The sequence below is a fragment of the Hyaena hyaena genome, unplaced genomic scaffold, assembly GCF_003009895.1.
Source record: "Hyaena hyaena isolate Hyena2069 unplaced genomic scaffold, ASM300989v1 scaffold_565, whole genome shotgun sequence".
In the NCBI taxonomy this organism is placed as follows: Eukaryota; Metazoa; Chordata; class Mammalia; order Carnivora; family Hyaenidae; genus Hyaena; species Hyaena hyaena.
Genome location: NW_024081196.1, coordinates 525,653 through 545,920, shown reverse-complemented (window position 1 = coordinate 545,920; position 20,268 = coordinate 525,653). Strand labels below are relative to the sequence as shown.

The 20,268-nt window shown below is 33.2% G+C and overlaps 1 protein-coding gene across 3 annotated transcripts in view; it reads right to left on the bottom strand.

Annotated features, from left to right (window-relative positions):
* MON2 (MON2 homolog, regulator of endosome-to-Golgi trafficking) overlaps positions 1-20,268 on the bottom strand; it is a 110,377-nt gene that overhangs the window by 75,529 nt on the left and 14,580 nt on the right. For 2 of the 3 annotated variants that reach the window (XM_039256216.1, XM_039256217.1), the window contains exons 2-8: positions 19,462-19,525; positions 10,254-10,381; positions 9,172-9,303; positions 7,027-7,156; positions 4,302-4,399; positions 3,223-3,348; positions 538-732 (exon numbers count right to left, since the gene is read on the bottom strand). In XM_039256216.1, the coding sequence (XP_039112147.1) occupies positions 538-732; positions 3,223-3,348; positions 4,302-4,399; positions 7,027-7,156; positions 9,172-9,303; positions 10,254-10,381; positions 19,462-19,525 (873 nt within the window). Of the gene's footprint in view, positions 1-537; positions 733-3,222; positions 3,349-4,301; positions 4,400-7,026; positions 7,157-9,171; positions 9,304-10,253; positions 10,382-13,856; positions 13,908-19,461; positions 19,526-20,268 lie in introns of those variants that run through there. The other variant, XM_039256218.1, reaches the window with a different exon arrangement.

The following is a 20,268-nucleotide window of genomic DNA, read 5'->3' as shown; positions in this document are numbered from 1 at the left end:
AAATTAAAAAGAAATACAATACACCATTTTCTCTAAGAAATATTGTTACATTGGTGTATTATTACCAGGAATACCACAACAAATTCAAATTTATGCAAATAAATATAATACTGGATTAGAAGCCAAAATAGTTGATTATTAATCCTAGAGTTCACCAAATTTTTAACTTCTTTGCTTTAATCTGTTAAGATACATAAAATAGTATAAATGAAAGCAGCATAAATTGAAGATACTATAATTTTAACTATCCTTCAAACAAAATATAGAAATTAGCTAAGAAGCTAAATTCCCAAGCCACAAACTCTATGCTGCCTTCAGATAACAGGCCATGACTCTCCTTGATATACATTAAACATACTATATAAACATAAGCAAGCTTTAATAAAGGATAGCATAAACCCTTATTAGAGTAACTAGGAGAATTCCTATAAATACCTAAAAAATTCTGAAGCAAAGATGCTGAATACATTGTAATAAATCATCATTTAAAAAGAGCAGTGCTTGCAATTACAAACATGTATGAAAATTAGCACTTACCAAGAGACTGTAAAATTGCTTAATCAGAACAGATACTACTCTCAGCAAACGCATGCAGATAGGAAAATACGGTTTTTCAACTGGTGCTGGAGAAGATGAAGAGCTGGAACCTTGTCTGAACTTTATATTTGGAGAAAAGAGTTTTATCACAAGAGGACACACCCTTTCTTTGAGAAGGAAACTAAACTCCTGGTGCTATTTGCAAAGACAAAAAAAAAAAAAAAAGAAGTTAGTACTTACTACTTTTACTTTTTACTTACTACTTTTCAAACAGACATACTAGCAAATAAAACTTGTTAATAATCAGTATGAATAATTTAGCTTTATTAATGCTTAGTTTATTACTCTAGTTTATACACAATTATGAAATTAGTGCTGCTCTTTGAGAGTGTAAGATCAAAATGTTCATCATTATTTCAAAAAGTTTAAAAAGTATCTAATTTAAAAAGGAATCTAATGAATTGGAATTAAGCGGTTTATTACTAGGAATTTTAATTTTGGTAGGACACTATCAATTAAAAACATAAAGAACAGAAGAAAACATACTACACAAATTCAAGCAGCTAAAGCATTGAAAATAGGCAGCAAAGGGGCGCCTGGGTGGCTAAGTTGGTTAGGTGTCTGACTTTGGCTCAGGTCATGATCTCGCAGTTCGTGGGTTTGAGCCTCGTGTCAGGCTCTGTGCTGACAGGTAGCTCAAAGCCCGGAGCCTGTCTTTGAATTCTGTATCTCCCTCTCTCTCTGACCCTCCACTGATCACACTGTCTCGATCTCTCTCTCAAAAATAAAAAAAATAAAAAAAATAAAAAAATCATATTTCCTATCTTAGTGCATCCTGTCTCTCCATCTTAAAAAAAAAGTAAAATAAAATAGGCAGCAGAGAGAATACCAGATTAATAAAATATGTTATATAATTCATTCATTTCATTTTACCAAGATAACAATTCCATTCATGTATGGAAGATTTAATAATTAACTTAATACTTTGTTCTACTTAGATGCTTGACAGAACACAATAAGATGGTATTTAAAAATGCAATGACAAACAAGCATTATTATTTTACTTTTTAAGGTTTTATTTATTTAAGTAATCTCTGCACCCACACAGAGCTTGAACTAATGACCCCAAGATCAAGAGTCTCATGATCCTCCAACTGAGCCAACCAGGCACCCCACATAAGTATTTTAAAGTCTGGGGAATCTTGCAAAGGATTCCTAAAATTTACTTAAGCATACCATATTATGCAAAAAACTTTCCTTAACCTGTTAAAATTTCCTATCTATATTAGCCAAAAATAGTCCCATTTTACTGATAATTATAAAGTCCAGTGTATAATTAACGTCTAACCTCAAATATACATTATTTTATTCTTTTAATCATCCAAACACCACTGAGGCTGAGAACAAGACAATCATAGAAATCACCCAATCTAATCCTTTAATATTACAGAAAAGGGAAAAAATAAGGCAGAGAGCAGTTTATTTGCTCAGAATTGAAATTTTTTAAGTGTCTCCTCTTAAAAATCAGATTCATCAGAGAAAAAAAGTGAAAAGATAAAAATAAAAGCCATTTCAGTAAGCGAAAAGATAAAATTAAAAGCCTTGCCTAATCTCACTTCCTGGAGAAAAGTTATTTGATCATTGCTAACTTCCAAATGAATATTCTTCTAGACTTTTGTATGCATTTTAATGTACTTTTTAATTCTTTGTCCCCAAAACAGGACCTTTAGAGTTAAGTGATTTGAAATTCTAGTCTCCTATCTATGGTTCTTTTCTTTGACTGCCAAGATGAAAAGCATAGTAAAGTACATTTTCATACTTCACTAATTAAATTTATATAGTAATAAATATTATAGACAATTCTTAAAAATTTTATCTATTCACACTTTTTCCCCTCAGTACTCAACTGAATACAATTAAGCTTCTTTCATAACCACTGGGAACCACCACAACTCCACTCAAATTATTCTCACTACAGTCATCATGATCTCTATGCCCCCAAATTATCAACCATATAATAAATATTTCAGTTCCAATTCCTGGGCTACAGGATCTTCTACTATTGCAGCACTTGGCTTACACATTGTGGAAGTGCCACTTAGGGAGTCAGTATGGTAGGGAAAGGAGCTAGGTTAGTAGTAAAAAGATCTAAATTTTAGTTCAAGATCTGCTAATAACTAAGCAACCCTATGTAAATCACTGAATCAGTATTAGACTTTAGCTTCTTGCAAGTTAAATGAAAAGTTTGGATTCTAACTTTTTCCTCTATTAACTATTTTGAAATATTCTGGATTGCAAGTTAAACTAATTATTAAGCATTGATTATTTCTTTTTTCCATACAAATTACTCAAAAGCACATAGGTACATATAAACAAGTAAAAATCAGTAACAATTTTTGAGTTTTTAAATATTTTAAAAAATAGCCCACATACCACTTTCCTTCATAGACCCACAGACTGAGAAAATGCCTCACCCGAGAGTCTCTCGGGATTTTAATGTTAAAATTTCAAAATGCTAGGGCACTACGATAATGTAAGACACACTAAATTATCATATTTCTAAAGTCTAAAGCTATAATTCTTTCAGTCCTCTAACATTGGAAAAAGAATACATGTTACTTTCTTGAAAATTATCTGTGAAAAAATTATAGATTAATTTCTTCCAAGATACTACAAATGACTTACTTGTAAAAAGACCTGTGGAAAATCATTCAGGACTGACTCAAGTAATTCAAGGCCGAATGTTCGAGTCATTTCTGTCATGCCTACTAGCCAGTAAGGGGCATCAGCATTAACCAATTGACAGAGATCCTGGGAAAATAAGTCAAACAATAAAAAAATAAATAAAACATTTACATGCTAGAATGAAATGTGCTTTTCAAAGTTCATAAAATTTTTAAAAATTATCTCTTCTTATATAGTAGCTATTTTTACTCCTTAAAAACTAAACATTGGTCATTCAAATTCTGACAAACCATATATTTGATTAAATAAGTAAACTTTTAAAGAATCATATAACTCTTGACAATATATAACGTGCACATATAAATGGTTAATAGTCATTTAATGAAAAAACACTTATGCTAACCCTTTAAAACTAATTAATAATGGGGCGCCTGGGTGGCTTAGTCGGTTAAGCGTCCGACTTTCGCTTAGGTCATGATCTCGCTGTTCGTGGGTTCGAGCCCCGCGTCGGGCTCTGTGCTGACTGCCAGCTCAGAGCCTGGAGCCTGTTTCAGTCTGTGACTCCCTCTCTCTCTGACCCTCCCCTGCTCACGCTCTCTCTCTCTCTCTAGAAATAAATTAAAAAAAACCTTAAAAAAAAAAATTTAAAAAAAAAAACTAATAAAATTTTCAGTGCAGATAGATAATATTTTACTTAAAAGATTTATTTATTCATGAAGAATGATGTAAAAATTAGGCATTTGTATAACAAATTATAGTAAATAGGCCAAAGGCTTATTAGTTAAATTTTTAAGTTGAAGGAATGATTTTTTTATTACTAGTTATTTTTCTACATCTGGGTATAATTCATTCTATTTCCTTAAAATGAAATGTTACATTTTATCATATTACTTAACTATGGATGGGATGCTCTTTAACATTTTAGAAGTTTTCTGGAATACCACTTTTGACACTTTAAAATTTGACAATTTTAAAAACTGACTCTTTAAAAATTAAACCAAACCAAAAATTCCAAAATCAAAAATGTACACAAAACTATATTCTATAACAAAAATTATCTTTTTTAACAATCGAAATACCTGGAAAAGCATATACGCATCTTTGGCACAAGGTTTGAGGGTGCTGACACATCTTCTGTTACTATTTCCTTGGACCAGTACTGGTTGTTCTACAATATCTGCAGTCAAAATCAGATGAGGTTTAGAGTTTCTGATGACTTTTCACAAGTCATATGTACTACTTAAAAAATATGTGTTTATGAAATTACAAACTTTATAGGCTCAGAACTATGCCTCCGAAGTGGGTGAAAAAATCCTACTTAGCAATGAGAAAGAATAAAATCTTGCTACTTCCAACAACATGGATGGAACTGGAGGTTATTATGCAAGTGAAATAAGTCAGTAAGACAAAGACAGATATCATATGTGTTCACTCATATGTGGAATCTGAGAAACTTAACAGAAGACCATGGGGTAAGGGAATAGGAAAAATAGTTTTAAATAGAGAGAGAGCAAAGCACAAGAGACTCTTAAATACAGAGAACAAACTGAGGGTTGAAGGGGGGCAAAGGGGGAAGAGGGAAATGGGTGATGGGCACTGAGGAGGGCACTTGTTGAGATGAACACTGGTGTTGTTTTTAAGTGATGAATCCTGGGAACCTACTCCTGAAACCAAGAACACACTGTATACACTGTATGTTAGCTATCTTAACAATAAATTATATTTAGGAAAAAAAAAAGAAAGAAAATATCAATAAGATGAAAAACATACGAATAAATAAAGGTGAGATCTTCGAAAAAGGAATCGATTTTTATACAAAATACCATAAAAATCACTTCTACTATTTTATGCATTTATAAACTTAGCATCTTCATCCATAAATTTGATTTTCCCAGCCTCCCTTTCCCCAACCCCTTTAATTTTATGAATTTGAAATTCACATGATCTTTCAATGTGCCTTTAAATATCAAACAAACATATAAAAGTTTACCACATGGTTAATTTCTAATAGCATCTCAGCATATACAAGAGAATTAACTGCTTGATCTGCCATAATTACTATGTCAGTTATAGGTACTGACTAGCTAAGAGTCAGCTAGAAAGGTGTTTCCTAACTCAGTACTTCTTGGAATACTAATAAGATATCATTTTTTGTAAATTATGACAGCCTGCTTTGAATAAATGTTGACATAGTGACTAGCTGGGGAAAAAAAAAAAACAAAACAAGGTTCTAAGTATTTCTACCTTATCAGAAAGTATTAAATAAGATACTGGTCAGGGCGCCTGGGTGGCTCAGTCAGTTAAGCGTCCGGCTTCGGCTCAGGTCATGATCTCACAGTTTGTGAGTTCGAGCCCTGGGTCTGAGCTGTGCTGACAGCTAGCTCAGAGCCTGGAACCTGTTTCAGATTCTGTATCTCCCTCTTTCTCTGACCCTCCCCTGCTCATGCTGTTTCTCTCTCAGAAATAAATAATAAAAAATTTAAAAAATGTTTTTAAAAATATAAATAAGTAAATAAGATACTGGTCTTTAGAGTCACACAGCTAAAACTGCCAATCCAGTAATCATATTGAGTTTATGAATATATAACACATCCAAATTGGAGAATTGGCATTTTATCCCGTAACTTTACTCCTTTATATTTCAAATTCTAGAATTCTCCAGGGAAAAAGGCAGAAAAAACAAAACAGCAAAAACAGCAAAGTGGAAATACCATGATAAGCAACAGATTAAGAATGCTTGAAATTGAATGTGAAAATCTGACCAATGGTGAACTTCAGGAAAAGTGAAGGAATTATTAGAGTAGGGAGTAATTACCATTACTTACTAGTATTGCCATTTTTTTATCAGTATTACCAAAAGAACCTCAAATGAAATGACAAATAGCATATTAAGAATGGGGGAGGGGGAGCTATGTATAAGGGAAAAATAGTTTACTCTTTGGTTTCTTGAGTGAATAAAGCAGATAGGTTGCTCATGATGGCAGCACCTTATGATCTTTTAAATTATTCATGGGAAAAAATTTACTTTTTGTCCAATAAGAAAAATAAATGAAACAAACATAAATTTGTATAGTTAAAAGTTAACAAAGTGTAAAAACCATAACAGAAAAAGCATCTTCAGCTGACATGGTTCTAAGCTTTTAGAAAATGTTTTAAACTCACAAAGAAAAAGATATTTATAGTTTCAATAAAGGTTATTTGATGAAAATATGAAAAGATTAATCCTTACATTATATAAATATTCTTCATTAACACATGTTAACAGGCACAGACAAAAATTCACGTGGGAGAAACTCATTCCTGGAAATTTACCTTAAAGAAGTAAATCAAATGGAAAAAATATGTAGGAAGACACTCAAAACAGTATTAAAATACTGAACACAATAAGTGTCCAACAGGAAACTAGTTTTTTAATCTGTTGAATAGCCACAAAATACAGTGCAACCATTAAAACTTAAATTACAAAAATAAAATAACATGAAAAATTCATAGAACGTAATGTTTGGCTGAAAATACATACAATGCAATATTTGGTATAAAATGTGAAATTGTGCATAGTTAGAAATAAACATGGAAAGTAAAGAGTCTCTTCTTGGGACTCTGGGGATGATAGCACTGTAGGGGGTTTATCTGAACTGCCACTGTCAACATAATAATTCTGTTAAAATAAATGTATTTTTTAAAGCATTCTAGTTCTTAGGTAGCCTAAGTTCACAGGGCAAAGATGAAAAATCAGAAGAGGAATCATGGCAAAAAGAGCCAACCACTGTGAAAAGGAAGCCACATTTATATTTATCACTCTACCTCGGTGCCGTTCATCTTCTGCAACCATCCTCTCAAAAACAACAGTGACAACTTGTCGCACTGTAGCAGCAGCTGTATTATTTGTAATATTATCTTTTGTGAAGTGTAATCGAAAACAAAGAACAATTGCCTAAAAGAACAATTTTCAGTTAGTGTAAAGTAAGGTTGAAGACGTAATAAGTAGTTATTTTGACATAACCCAAAACTAACTAATCTGTGTTTGGCCATTCCAATCACAGACACTTAAAAGTCCCACCCTGTTACACAATAAAGTCACAAAAAACCTTGGATTTTGAAATAATTCAACTGTCTGTAAATATACAGCCACATTAAGATTTGGTTAGATAATGTGAAACACACATTTCACAAGTTGGTTCTTTTTTGTTAAGTTTATTTATTTATTTTCCCCAGCAGGCTCCATGCTGTCAGCAGAGCCTGACAAGGGGCTTGAACTCAGCCAAAATCAAGAGTCGGCCGCTTAACAGACTGAGCCACTCAGGCACCCCACAACTTGGTTCTTTAATATGCATATAAAAATGTGTTGTGCTTTTATTTACCCAGAATGACTTGTTTTGCAAAAAACAAGTACTCAAAGTTTGTTACATCACTAAGTCATCTGGAGAAATATAAATAGGCTAAGCATTTAAATGAATAAAATTATAATTTTTTAAAAGGAGTCACTATTTTTAAAAATCAACTTCAGATTGATTAAGCTATAATTTATATACAATAAATTGTATCCCTTTAAAGTATTGAGTTTGATGGGATGCCTGGGAGGCTCAGTCGGTTAAGTGTCCAACATCAGGTCAGGTCATGACCTCATAGTTCGTGGGTTCGAGCCCCACAGCAGGCTCTGTGCTGACAGCTCAGAAAGCCTGGAGCCTGCTTCCGAATCTGTGTCTCCCTCTCTCTCTGTTCCTCCCCTGCTTGCATTCTGTCTCCCTCTCTCAACAATAAATAAAGATTTAAAAACTTTTTTAAGTATTTAACTTGATGAGTGCTTTCAGTCATATTCCTCATGAAACAACCTAGAGCCACAACCAAGACACAAGACGGTTCCATCAACCTAAGCCTCTCCTTGTGCTCCCTTGCTCTCCGTTTATTCCTCCACACTTGGCCCCAGGCAACCACCATCTTCCCTTTCTCACTATGATAAGCTGGCATTTTCTACATATAGTCATCATTCAGTATGCACTGGTTTTTGTATCTGGTTTCTGTTCCTTGTAATGTTTGTAAAATTCATCCACGTTGTTTTTCCTATCGGTAGTTTGTACTTTTGTATTCCTGAGTGGTATTTCACAGTACAGGTATACCAATAGTGTGTTTATCGATTCATCTGCTGATGGACATCTGAGATGTTTCCAGTTTTTAACCACTGTGAATAAAGCTGCTCTGAACATTATATACAAGTCTCTGTAAAGACCTGTGTTTTCATTTACTTTGGATAAGTAACTAGAATTTAAAAGGCTGGATCATATGGTTAAGTACAAGTTAAACTTTTACAGAAAATGCTAGTTTTCCAAAGTGATTTTATACACCTTATAAAACTTTACAATTTTAGATACTTTTTTATGTTTATTTTTGAGAGAGAGAAAGAGAGAGAGAGAGAGAGAGAGAGAGGCTGAGCGGGGGACAGACAGAGGATCCGAAACAGGCTCTGTGGTGACAGCAGTCAGCCTGATGCGGGGCTTGAGCCCACAAGCCATGAGATCATGACCTAAGCTGAAATCAGATGTTCAACTGATCGAGCCATGCAAGTGCCTCTACACGTGAAATCACTTTTAAAAGGTGGGAAGGAAGAGTTATTACAGGGAATACCCAGGGCAACTGAGGAGAATACTGATAACCCCAAACACATTTTTTTTCTCTGTTTCCTATTCTTCTATATTCTGCTACTTTTCTCTTTTCATTTCCTATTCATGACTAAGCCTGTCAGCTATTTCCAAGCGACTCTGCTCAATCACCTTAACCTGCTTTTAACTCTAATCTGGAGAAAATAAGGCACCAGTGGTTTTTAACACGCATTATCACAACAACTACAGGGAAGTTGTTTTCAGTACAAACAGTACTAGGCTTCCCTCTTCCAGCAAGCTTATTCAAATACTGTCTCCAAAGTACTATTAACTTTAATAACAGGTTTCCTACCTTAGAGAGTGCCTCATCATGAACTACTGTATTGGTTGTTAAAAGAACAAGAACTGTTTGGAGTAACTTAAGTTCTTCAAGACTGTTTTCCATTAGCTGCCAAAGCATATTAATTATATTTCCAGCTGCAGTCTGTAAAATAATTATTTAAATTACTGTCAGCAAATAAAATATAAAGTGTTTAGGTCCCTAAATAAGAAAAGATATGAAAAATATTACCTCACCTGGAGAGAATGTCTTGGTCATAATAACAAAACCCATATTTCTGGATTTATAGGTCAAAATACATCTTTCAACTAATTTGAGATTTAAGCTAATTTTTTCTCAAGAAATAAATTTCTTTAAAATACACCATTTGAATATATGCAAACAGCAGCATGCAGTTCTGAGATATCTAGTCAAAAAAATCAAAGCTCACTTCTACAACATGGGTATATTTCATTTGGACATTTATAAATATAGACATATGCAAATTAACTACGCAACTACTACTGTTTCATATATTGTACCATTTATAGTATGTCATACAAAAACCAAAATGCAACTCAAATTAACAACACATTTATAAACTCAATTAAATCTGACATTGCTTAGAATCTGTATTAAAGGCAAAAGAATGTATCACTTCTATTAAAGTAACCTTATAGAGTACAAAGTTAAAGAAACACCATTACACTTGAAAACAGGATACAGAGAGAGTGCTGAAATGTTTTTCCTTGTGTTACTATCATAAGGTAGTTATAAATAATTCACTGAAATTAATGCACAAATTATCACTTCAGATAATAAACAAAGTCATGATTTTTCCTTTTTTAAAAAAATTATAAATTACATTCTCTTCAGTGATACCGATCTGTACTACTCAATGGTGACTTCTTAGTCATGACATGACAAAATGCACTTCATCTTTATTCATGAGTGCTTAATGGTGAGAAAATTTGGTGATCTTTTAAAATTAAGCCATGTCCTTCAAGCACATAAATTCTTTTACATTAAATTATCAGGTATGCTTCATTTTCCCCTAATGGAAACTCCTGATTTGATTCTTAGGTGCACAGGTGAAATGAAGATCTTCACATTACCTCAGACACGACTTCATGTGACATGAGTCTCTGAATGGCAGCCAAACAGAGCTGAGTAATCTTCGGCTCCTTGGTTCCACAACCCATTAGGAACGGCTGAACAACCTCTGAGCTGTTCTCTTTCAAAGCTTTATTTAGAACACATATAAAATAAATTATTAAATCTAATTCCTAAGTAGGAATACTTTTATATATTAACAGCCAGTAGTAACAGTCTTAATAAAAGCCCCTTTATGTAAAAGAAATGCCAAAACAGAAATCAAATAATAAGAGTTAAAATACTTCAGATAGATAGTACAGACTCTGTATCTTAACCAGCCCCCACCTCTGCTTTCCCATGCCCTTCTTCTAGCTCTGTCTTTTGATTTTCCTTCATCTCCTGCTGTAAACTCTTTCAGGACAACTTCTCAGAAGTTCTATCCTGCCTCAGAGAAGCACTCTAATTCTTCAACAGTGCAGAAGAAATACGAATAAAAATTAATACTCTAGAGCAAAAAAAGTAATTAAAAATAGTACATACATCCTCATCACCCTTCTGAATGTTCAGAAACTCCACAGAATTTTATTACATGCTTTGAATTTACAGAGCCCTAATTTCTTCTTCAAGAAACAAACTCATTAAAAACAAGAACATTACTCCTCTTTTTACTAAAGCATTACTTTAAGTTAATTGGACGCACATGGTATAATGCCAAATTTTAATTTAACCCCTTCATCCAGGCCAATTATTTCAGAAGTTTTAAAATGGCAACAAAAATGTAAAAATTTAGAAAATGCACAAACTGAATACTAATTAAATTTACAAAATGAAACTAAATCAACACACACTCAATGGCCATACAAAGATTAATAAGACAGGTCTGTCAGCCTCAGAGAATTTAGAGAACATGGGATTCCAAGGAAAGAGAACATTAAACTTATGTGTTTGGTATATCAGTCTCAAAGGTACGACACCCATCAATTATTTTTTGAGGTTAAGAATTGTAATAGACATACAAATCTGAGTTTTCAAAAGAAATTGTTAGAAAGCGATCCACAATCACCATTAATAACGTAAAAGCAGTGTTAACATTAATTTCATCATTTAAATCCCTACCTTTTTCTCCCAAAGCTCCCATTATAGTATGCTAAATAAAGACCACAATTTCCTACAACATACTCTGCAAAGTCCTTCGGTATGCCAGCATAAATTACTGATTTAAGACTGCTAAGAGAGGGCAAATATGACTGGCAAAGAACCGTGTTTCCAAAAGGGCTCCCTTGCCTTATTTCCTCGCATAAATATTTTTATTCAAACCAAGACACAAGTTTCTGTAACAATGTTTCAAAACATTTATATGAATGATTAACAGAGGGCAGTAAAGCTCAAAAAATACTATTCCGAAGCAGTAAATATCCTACCATATTAGCTCCTGCCAGAATTGCTGAAGTATGAGGCTACCCCTAACTCTGCTGAACAAGCCTAGTTATTAAATGCTGTTCAACACATAAAAGTTTCCAATAGTAACAAGTTGCATGCATCAGTTTTATGATGTTAACATGTTTCTCATATGAGTATCATAATAATCATAGAGAGTTTATAGAGCATGATTTGGCTCAAGTGCACAGTAAGTGCTAAAGCCAGATTTTGAAAATAGGTCTTCTCACTCCTGGTTCCCTATTCTTCCCACAACATTATGCTGCCACTCTTTAAGGTAAACAGCACTTAAAGCAAATCAAAGTTAAAACAGTTAAAGTCTCTAAGAGGAACCAATGATCAGCACTTTCACACTGTCTGCCTAAAATCTTCAGATAAATGAAGGAAAGAGACTGTCCTCATAGAAGGAAAAAAAAAATGTACTTTCATAGAGTCTCTGATGAAAATGACTTCAAGACACAGTGGACTGTCATACAGAAAAATCAGTGTCAATTAACTGTCCATTAAACTTACACAATGCTTTCTAATCACTTAGAATAGTTCCTCACAATGTCATCCATCATGGCCAATGTATTCCTTTGTCTCTGATAACAGCCACTCTGACAGGTGTAAGGTGGTATCTCACTGTGGTTTTGATGTACATTTCCCTGATGATTAATGATGTCAAGCATCTATCTTTTCATATACTTGTTGGTCATCTGTAGGTCTTCTTTGGAAAAATGTCTATACAGATCTTCTGCCCATTTTATACTCAGATTGTTTGGGATGCCTCATTTCTTGAAAGAGTACTTCACTATTGTTTCTGAGATAATCTTCAAAGCCAGTGTCACCCATTCTGCATATTTTGATGCTGGTGCTTTTGTGACCTTACCATTAAGATGTCAACAGAAAATTTCTGTACAACAACTAGAGTGACAGTTTAAATGGCAATTAAACTTATAGGTTATCAATAATGCACATAACTAAATGTAACAGTAATATGAATACCTATAAACAAGTTCTCATATACACCGTAAAAGACAGCTACATACTACCTGGCCCACAATGACTGTAAGATGCCATCAACTGTTAAGATGCATACCAATTTAGGCAATATTAAAATGTGAAAAAACTGTGCATCTTAGAATAAAGTAAGGTGAGTTTCAGCAAAATGTTGTATACAGGGCAGTCATAGTTACCCAAGGGTCTCAAGTCAGGATAAATTAAAATAGTATTAAAAATATTTTTTATGAATTTTACTTTAACATAACTGAAAGGAATCAAACATCTATCTCTTGTCTCCTTCCCATTCTTTCTCCCAGTTTATATGAGAATAAAATAATAAAAAAGGATGTTTCGATTTTATCAGAATAAATCATCAATAACAAAAACAAATACAACCTACTAATTTGTTTTGTCTTTTGAAACATAGTGTGAAAAAAAACATATCTACCATATCTAGATCACAATGCAGTAAGACAGAGATTATAACAAAAAAAAGTTAGTTTTTTTCTTTTAAAAGTGATAGTAGTCCTAGGAAACAGAAATTAGCCTGCTCTTCTAATTGAGAGATACATGCTCTTTATATATGATAGTTTTAATGACATGTTTTTTAAACATCACTTTATATAAAAACCTTCCTATGGGGTGCCTGGGTGACTTAGTCGGTTAAGCGTCAGACTTCGGCTCAGGGCATGATCTCGCAGTTCGTGGGTTGGAGCCCTGCGTCGGGCTCTGTGCTGACAGCCAGCTCAGAGCCTGGAGCCTGTTTCAGTCTGTGACTCCCTCTCTCTGACCCTCCCCTGCTCACACTGCCTCTCTTTCTCTCTCCCTCTCAGAAATAAAACATTAAAAAAATAAAGTTACATTCTAAAAAAATAAATACCTTCCTATGGGCTTAGACTTTAGAAATCATAATGAGGAAAAAGCTATATAGTGACATAAAGACATCTTGCTGTAACTATTTTTTAAACTCATTCCAGGAAATTAAGAGGAAAAGGTCACCTCTTTTTATTCAAAACTCTCTATTTCAATTTCCTTCAAAATATAAAGACAGACTTTTTAGGGGATAAGAAAAAAAAATTTTTTTTTCTTTTACCTAAGTCCCTTAATAAGCATGACTCATTTAATAAAATAACACTGTTTGATAAATGTATTTTATTTCCAAATTTTATAACTGTGAGATCAAATGATACACTTTCACACACCTGAAAGAGGTCCAGCAGGTCCCCATATCCTAGGGGTTTCCTTGCTCTGAGCAGTTTCACTGCATAATTGTAGTTTTTATCCTGGAAAGAAAGAATTAAACTAGGATACCCCACTATGAACCACATTAACGGGGGTTAATAAAAGTTTCATCATGATAAATTTTAATGGTCATTAAATAACAAATTATAATTCTTGTGAAAGAAATAAAATGTGATGTAGACATGATTGGTATCCTCAAAACCCCTTAAAATTTAGTTATGGAAAAGTGATATTTCTAACAACATTTAAAAAAATTTAATGGCTCAACTGGTCTGAAAATACTTTAACTGAGTCAAGAATTGGAGGACAAATAAAAGTATGGGCAGTTTCATATCAAAAGCACATTATGTGAAAAAGGAAGGATTCTTCAAAAAAGGATACTAGCTAGTACAACTGCTTAGTAATTTCGCAAAAGAAAAACAATCTAGGTCCTCACATCACTCCATATATTATTAATTAAGAAAAAAATCAAACAAAAAATTAAAAGAAAGTAGTATACTATCTACTATGTGGAAAGAGAAAAACTTCCTAAGTGGAGAGCAACAAATCAGAAAATTATATTATGTAAAAATGAAAAACATGTAGATTAAAAATTAAAAGGTAAATGACTTGCAGGAAATAAAAACATGATGGGAAGTTCATGCTTTTGCTATAAAATACTTCAAATTAAGATGATAAGAAAAACAAAAACTCTAAGAAATAAATGTAAACTGAAAAAGAAATAATTTAATGACCTCAGAGGAAAATGTTCAATATTAAAAAGAAATATCAATTAAAATAAGAAGTCATTTACCTGTTCAATTCCCAAAAAGATTTTTTAAAATAATAATCAGGCAAGGACGTTATAAAAGTACACCCACATATTACTGGTAAAGGCATAACTTTTATCAGCACTGCAGTAACAAATTCCAAGAACCTGTTCATACTCTGATTTAATCATTTAATCACAGAAATATAATCATTTAATTTCTAGAAATTTACCTTAAAAAATTAATTCAAAATACTGAAACATGACTCACATAAAGGAATGGTTAAATAAGCTACAATCACTTGCTAAAATATTATGGAGCAATTTAAAAAAATACAAAAGATACCATCAAAAAGCGTATTTACTATATAATAAAAGGCAGAATACACATTAAAAAGTTTTTAAGTTCAAAAAAATCCAAGGAAAAAAGAATAAGAACACATTATACTGTAGAGAAACTATGTAATCTCTCTCACCCACTAGGTTAACTTATGTGCATGGAATTAGTTACAGACCCCTGGGTCATCTAGCCTGGATTTCTAGAAACCGCCTACCAACAGACCTCTACTCTACTGATGGTACACTGAAATACACCTTGCAGAATGCTGGACGAGTAGTTTACATTAAAACATTAAAATGAATGTGTCACTTCCTTGATTCAAACTCCTTCCATCAAGCAGCTCAGAAAGTCACGCAACGGCAATACTTGAATAGTGTATCCAAATAGACCAAACTGTTTTATACCTCATATATTTAAGTAATCTACTTTACTTTCCGCTTCTACACCTTAGTGCCGAGCAAACTCCTTTTTAAGTTTTGAGACTCAGCTTCAGATTCCCAGACTGGGTTGGGTGCCTGCCTTCTCTATGTTCCCATAATAAATAAGCCTGTCTATACTTCCATCTTGGCATTTACCACAGTATGAAAATTCTCCATTTAAAGTCTATTTCCTTCATTCCTCTGTTATCTGACTGATACGAATGAAGTATAACAAAATCCATCTACTAGAATCATCATTAACATGTAAAATTATTATAAAGACTGAGAAGTAGAAAAACACACTAGAGGCAGCACTGAGAGACTTACTTGCATTTTGGAGTGACTCACTCACTATTAGCCTGCATTAAACGAGGGCTTACTTTTCCCCCATGTAATGTGCTAACTTTCTAGCAATATAAGAAGAATAAGATATTGATCCTGACCTCAGGAAGTGGGTGGGTCCTCTAGAAGAAAAAATTTCTGGCAAAGGACTTCAAAAGGCAAATGGAAAAGCAGGTAAGCTAAACAGGATGAAAGGCAGGCACAAACACACTTTTCAAGTATATTTCTTGTATTTCTATATAGACTATAGGTGAGTTACACTACTCATCTTTGTATTTCTTCCAGTGATTCTTACATAATTTTCTCCTTATTAAGAATATATTTATGATATGTTCTCCAGATATTTATAAACTATCACAAGCATATGTATTGCTAAGATAGAAAATACTAAATAAAATCAGCAGATAAATTACCTTTTAACATCAGAAAATAATTCCAAAGCATACTGCTCATTACTACTTAAAGATCTTTTAGTAATAAGACCATGTAGATATGAAAAAGATGAGGGAAACTGTGTGAGAAAAGAACACAAATCATACACAATGATCATCTACATAAAAATTCTATTTGTATACTGACAGTAGCTGAAAGCAGCCATAGGTAGATGTAAACATTACGGTTTTGAGTATGGGTTAAATACATAATTTTAAGATATCACAACCTCACTCGTTTCCTTGTTTCAAATATTCAAAAAGCAGATTCTCTCTTTACGTAATTTTTGTATAACACAAGCCTTCTCAGTCCATTTCAAGTATACTGTAAGCTGGCTTAATAAAAACATTTGTAATATATGGTAGTCAAGTGTAAGATTAAGGCATTTGGCCTTGTAAATGAAAAACGTGATGTTGCTGTCTCTCATTTGTAGAGTTTTATCTTTAAAGGAAAAAGAAATGTTGAGATAATGATCTGTATATTTGAATCAATGCTGACATTACCTGGCATAGCATTCCCACTTATGTCAGCATTCATGACAGCAGTGAAAACAAAGAAAAATAAACATTAAAGGAGGATGCTTAAAAGAAGGGGAGATGTAAAGCAAAGATTTATTCTGCAATGTAAATAACCTTCCCTTGAAAAATAAATCTCAGAAAACTAAAGTCAACTAGAAATCTACGCTAAGTATCACTGATCAGACTAGTTGATCATAATTAATGGTTCTGATTTTTATAGCAACCCTTTGTATTTGTTGAATATGTAGAGATATCTGAGAATTCAAATATGCCATTTCATTTGAGGCTCCTCCATTGTTTGATATCTTTAACATCCATTACAGCACAAAAGTAGTAATTTACAGTCCCTACCACTATAGACAAGTAGACACTTCTCAGGAAATTAAACTGTTTAAAAAGTCAACTAAAAATTGTTCTTAGCATTAACTGTACTCTAATTAAGTAGCTTAGAAACTTTATATTGACTAAACTCTTTCCTTGTTCTTAAGAGCCTATGATTTTTAAGACACTAGTGGTCTAAAAATGTATACATTTTAAAGTAGCAGTTGCTATAAATACTTATCAAAAAATGCTAGGAAATAGGGACCCCTGGGTGGCTCAATTGGTTAAGCATCCAATTTTGGCTCAGGTCATGATCTCACGGTTCATGGGTTCGAGCCCCACATCAGGCTCTGTGCTGACAGCTCAGGGCCTGGAGCCTGCTTCAGATTCTGTGTCTCCCTCTCTCTCTGCTCCTTCCCTGCTCACGCTCTGTCTCTATCTCAAAAACGAATAAAACATCAAAAATAAATTTTTTAATGCTAAGAAATAGTGTAAATCTTAATACAACTCCTCGAGTATATGGCCCAGGACACTACGGATATTAAAGCATGAACTATTAATTGTATGTGCATAACTATTTGTTCTAGCTTGATTTCAATAAAGCTAACTGAATTAAAATCAAATTAATAGCCCCCATACATTAAACACATACTGAGACAAAATTTTTCTTACTCATCCTTAAGATTAACCAATCAGACATTTTACTTTAGTATAGAACTCTACCAGACAGCGATCCTCTGAAGAAATAGTCTCTTTATAAAATTTTCCATCAACTACAGACCCAATGAAAACTTCTATTGTTAGAGAATGATTAAGGACTAACCATGATATCAGCAATTATGTTAGCAAAAGTTAGTATTTGTAATGATATTCTAATATGCCTGGCCAACTTAAAAATATCCAGATTATAATTTATCTTTCAACATTAATTTCCTCACAGTGGCTAAATCCACCCAACATGCATCTCCCAAAACCCACTAGCCCACCCTTCTAATCCAACCATACATACCTTTGTCTTTACCCACCACTTTCACTATACCCCTTCTCAAAATGCACAAAGAGCATTATCCAATGCTATGCATAATTTTATGAAACTACATGGTGTTTTGACAGATCATTCAAAATCAAAGAAGCTGTAAAACAGATGCAACATAGGAGAGCTCACCCTATGGGCACATGTCCTGCAAAACTGTAAGCTTAAGTGAAATCCACCTTCCACCCTTAAACTGTCTCCAAAATGTCTTCATTTCATTTTCTAACAATCTTTGATATTCCACCAATTAGGAATTTTCTGGTATCCTTTTTCAAAAATGTAAAGAAATTTATGAGATTTAGAGAGATTCTTGACTATTTGGATTTTGTGTTCATTAACTAAATAGGACTATTTCTCTCCTGTAACCAGCTGAGACCAATAGCATCTCTGGAACTGGAAGTGCAGATTGAAGAATGAATGGGAAGTAAGCAATGATTAAGTATAAACACCTGGGAGGGAGGGGCTAGTGTGGAAACATGGCAATATCATGGCAGCATACTGTAGCAGGAAGAAGATGCCCTGGATTCTAAACAGCCCAGGACCTCAATCTAGTTCCACCACTTATCGTAGAACCTTAGTCAAGTAACTTTATCTCTTTGCATCACGATTTGTTCTCCTGTAAAATAAGAATATTTCCCCACAAGGTTGTCTTTTTTAAGGTAGAGTGGCACAAATGTCTCCCGTGTAACAGATTCTCAGAAAACCCAGTTTCCTTCTTTTCCATGTTCATTACAGAGGCAAGAACAAGAAGGCACCAAAGAAAAGTAAGGAGACTATCAAAAGAGAAACTCTTTTTCAAAGAGGAACTCTTTATTCAAAAGTTTATTCAAAACTCTTTATTCAAAGAGGAACTCTTGAAATTCCTCCTTGAAAACCAGGTTCAATCAAGAGAATGTAAGAAAACATTTTCTTCTTTCCTTCCTGCTACTCCCACTCTTTCTTCATGACCATACTGTCTTAGTCTCACGATTCAAAACTCATAGTACTACTAAATTTATAATACTACACTATCACCTATTTATGTCATATTAAAGATAAAATAGATCTTGGAAGGAGGACTGAGAACCAACCATTTCTTCAATTCAATACAACAAATATTAACTGAATGCCTTTTTATGGGTAAGGTGTAGGTGACTGAGAAGAGGTGGAAGAGAATGCAAATCCTTGCCTGTAAAGAGTTAGTAGTTTTAAGCTTTCTAATATCAGAGAATTTTATAACATTCACCCTTGGCAAACCCAATTAATTCATAAGTTAGGGACTTCTACATGTTCTTTATCATTACAAACAGCATGCTAGGGCATAAAAGAGAGGCTACAGAAAACTGGTGGCTGTTTTTTGTTGTTTTAAAGTTTGTACTTTTCCTATTAGTGAAATTTTCATTAATTGTTGAATTTTTAATGCAAAAAATTACCTGCCAAAATTTCGGTGTTTCGTGCAGCTATTGTTTTAACTTTTATTATTCCTGATTCAGCAGCCTGTAAGAATAAAAATAATTAGAACATAAAACTTACTATCAACATGAATTATCTAGGGAAAGAAATATATATGATCACTGTTATCTTTATTTTCAAAACTTCAAATACTAAAGCCTAGTAGTGCCATATTTATTATATGTAGTAAAATATGATTCATTGATTATTCACACACGAGCTTGGCACTACAGCATGTTGCTGCCTTTCTTTGCCTAAGGCACCTCCAATCCCTCATGAATTGAAATGTTCATAAAATATAAAAATAATAAACAGAAAGTTTAACAAAAAAATTAGGTTTCTCTTCCCCATTTCATACCTCCCTCCAACCATTAAAAAAACAAAAACAAAAACAAAACAAAACAAAAACAAAAAACCACTGCAAAATCCAGTAAAACCTTTTTGGATTTGAAGAGACTGAATAACCAAGAACTTTGTATTACTTTTAGTTTACATTTTTTAAACAACCATTAGATTTTCATAAGGTACCTAAAACACTTCCTGAGAAGTATGTTTGGTGGGCAGTCTTTGGAAGTTATATAGCATTTTACAAAATGCCACAGAACTGTGCTGTCCAATACAGAATCCATTGGCTACATGTTGCTATTTAGCACTTCATATGAGGTTAGTCTGAACTGAGCTGTACTCTTAAGTATAAAATACACACTAGATTTTGAAGACTTAATATGAAAAAGAATGCAAACTATCCCTTAAATATCGGCATTGATTAAATGTTGAAATAATATTTT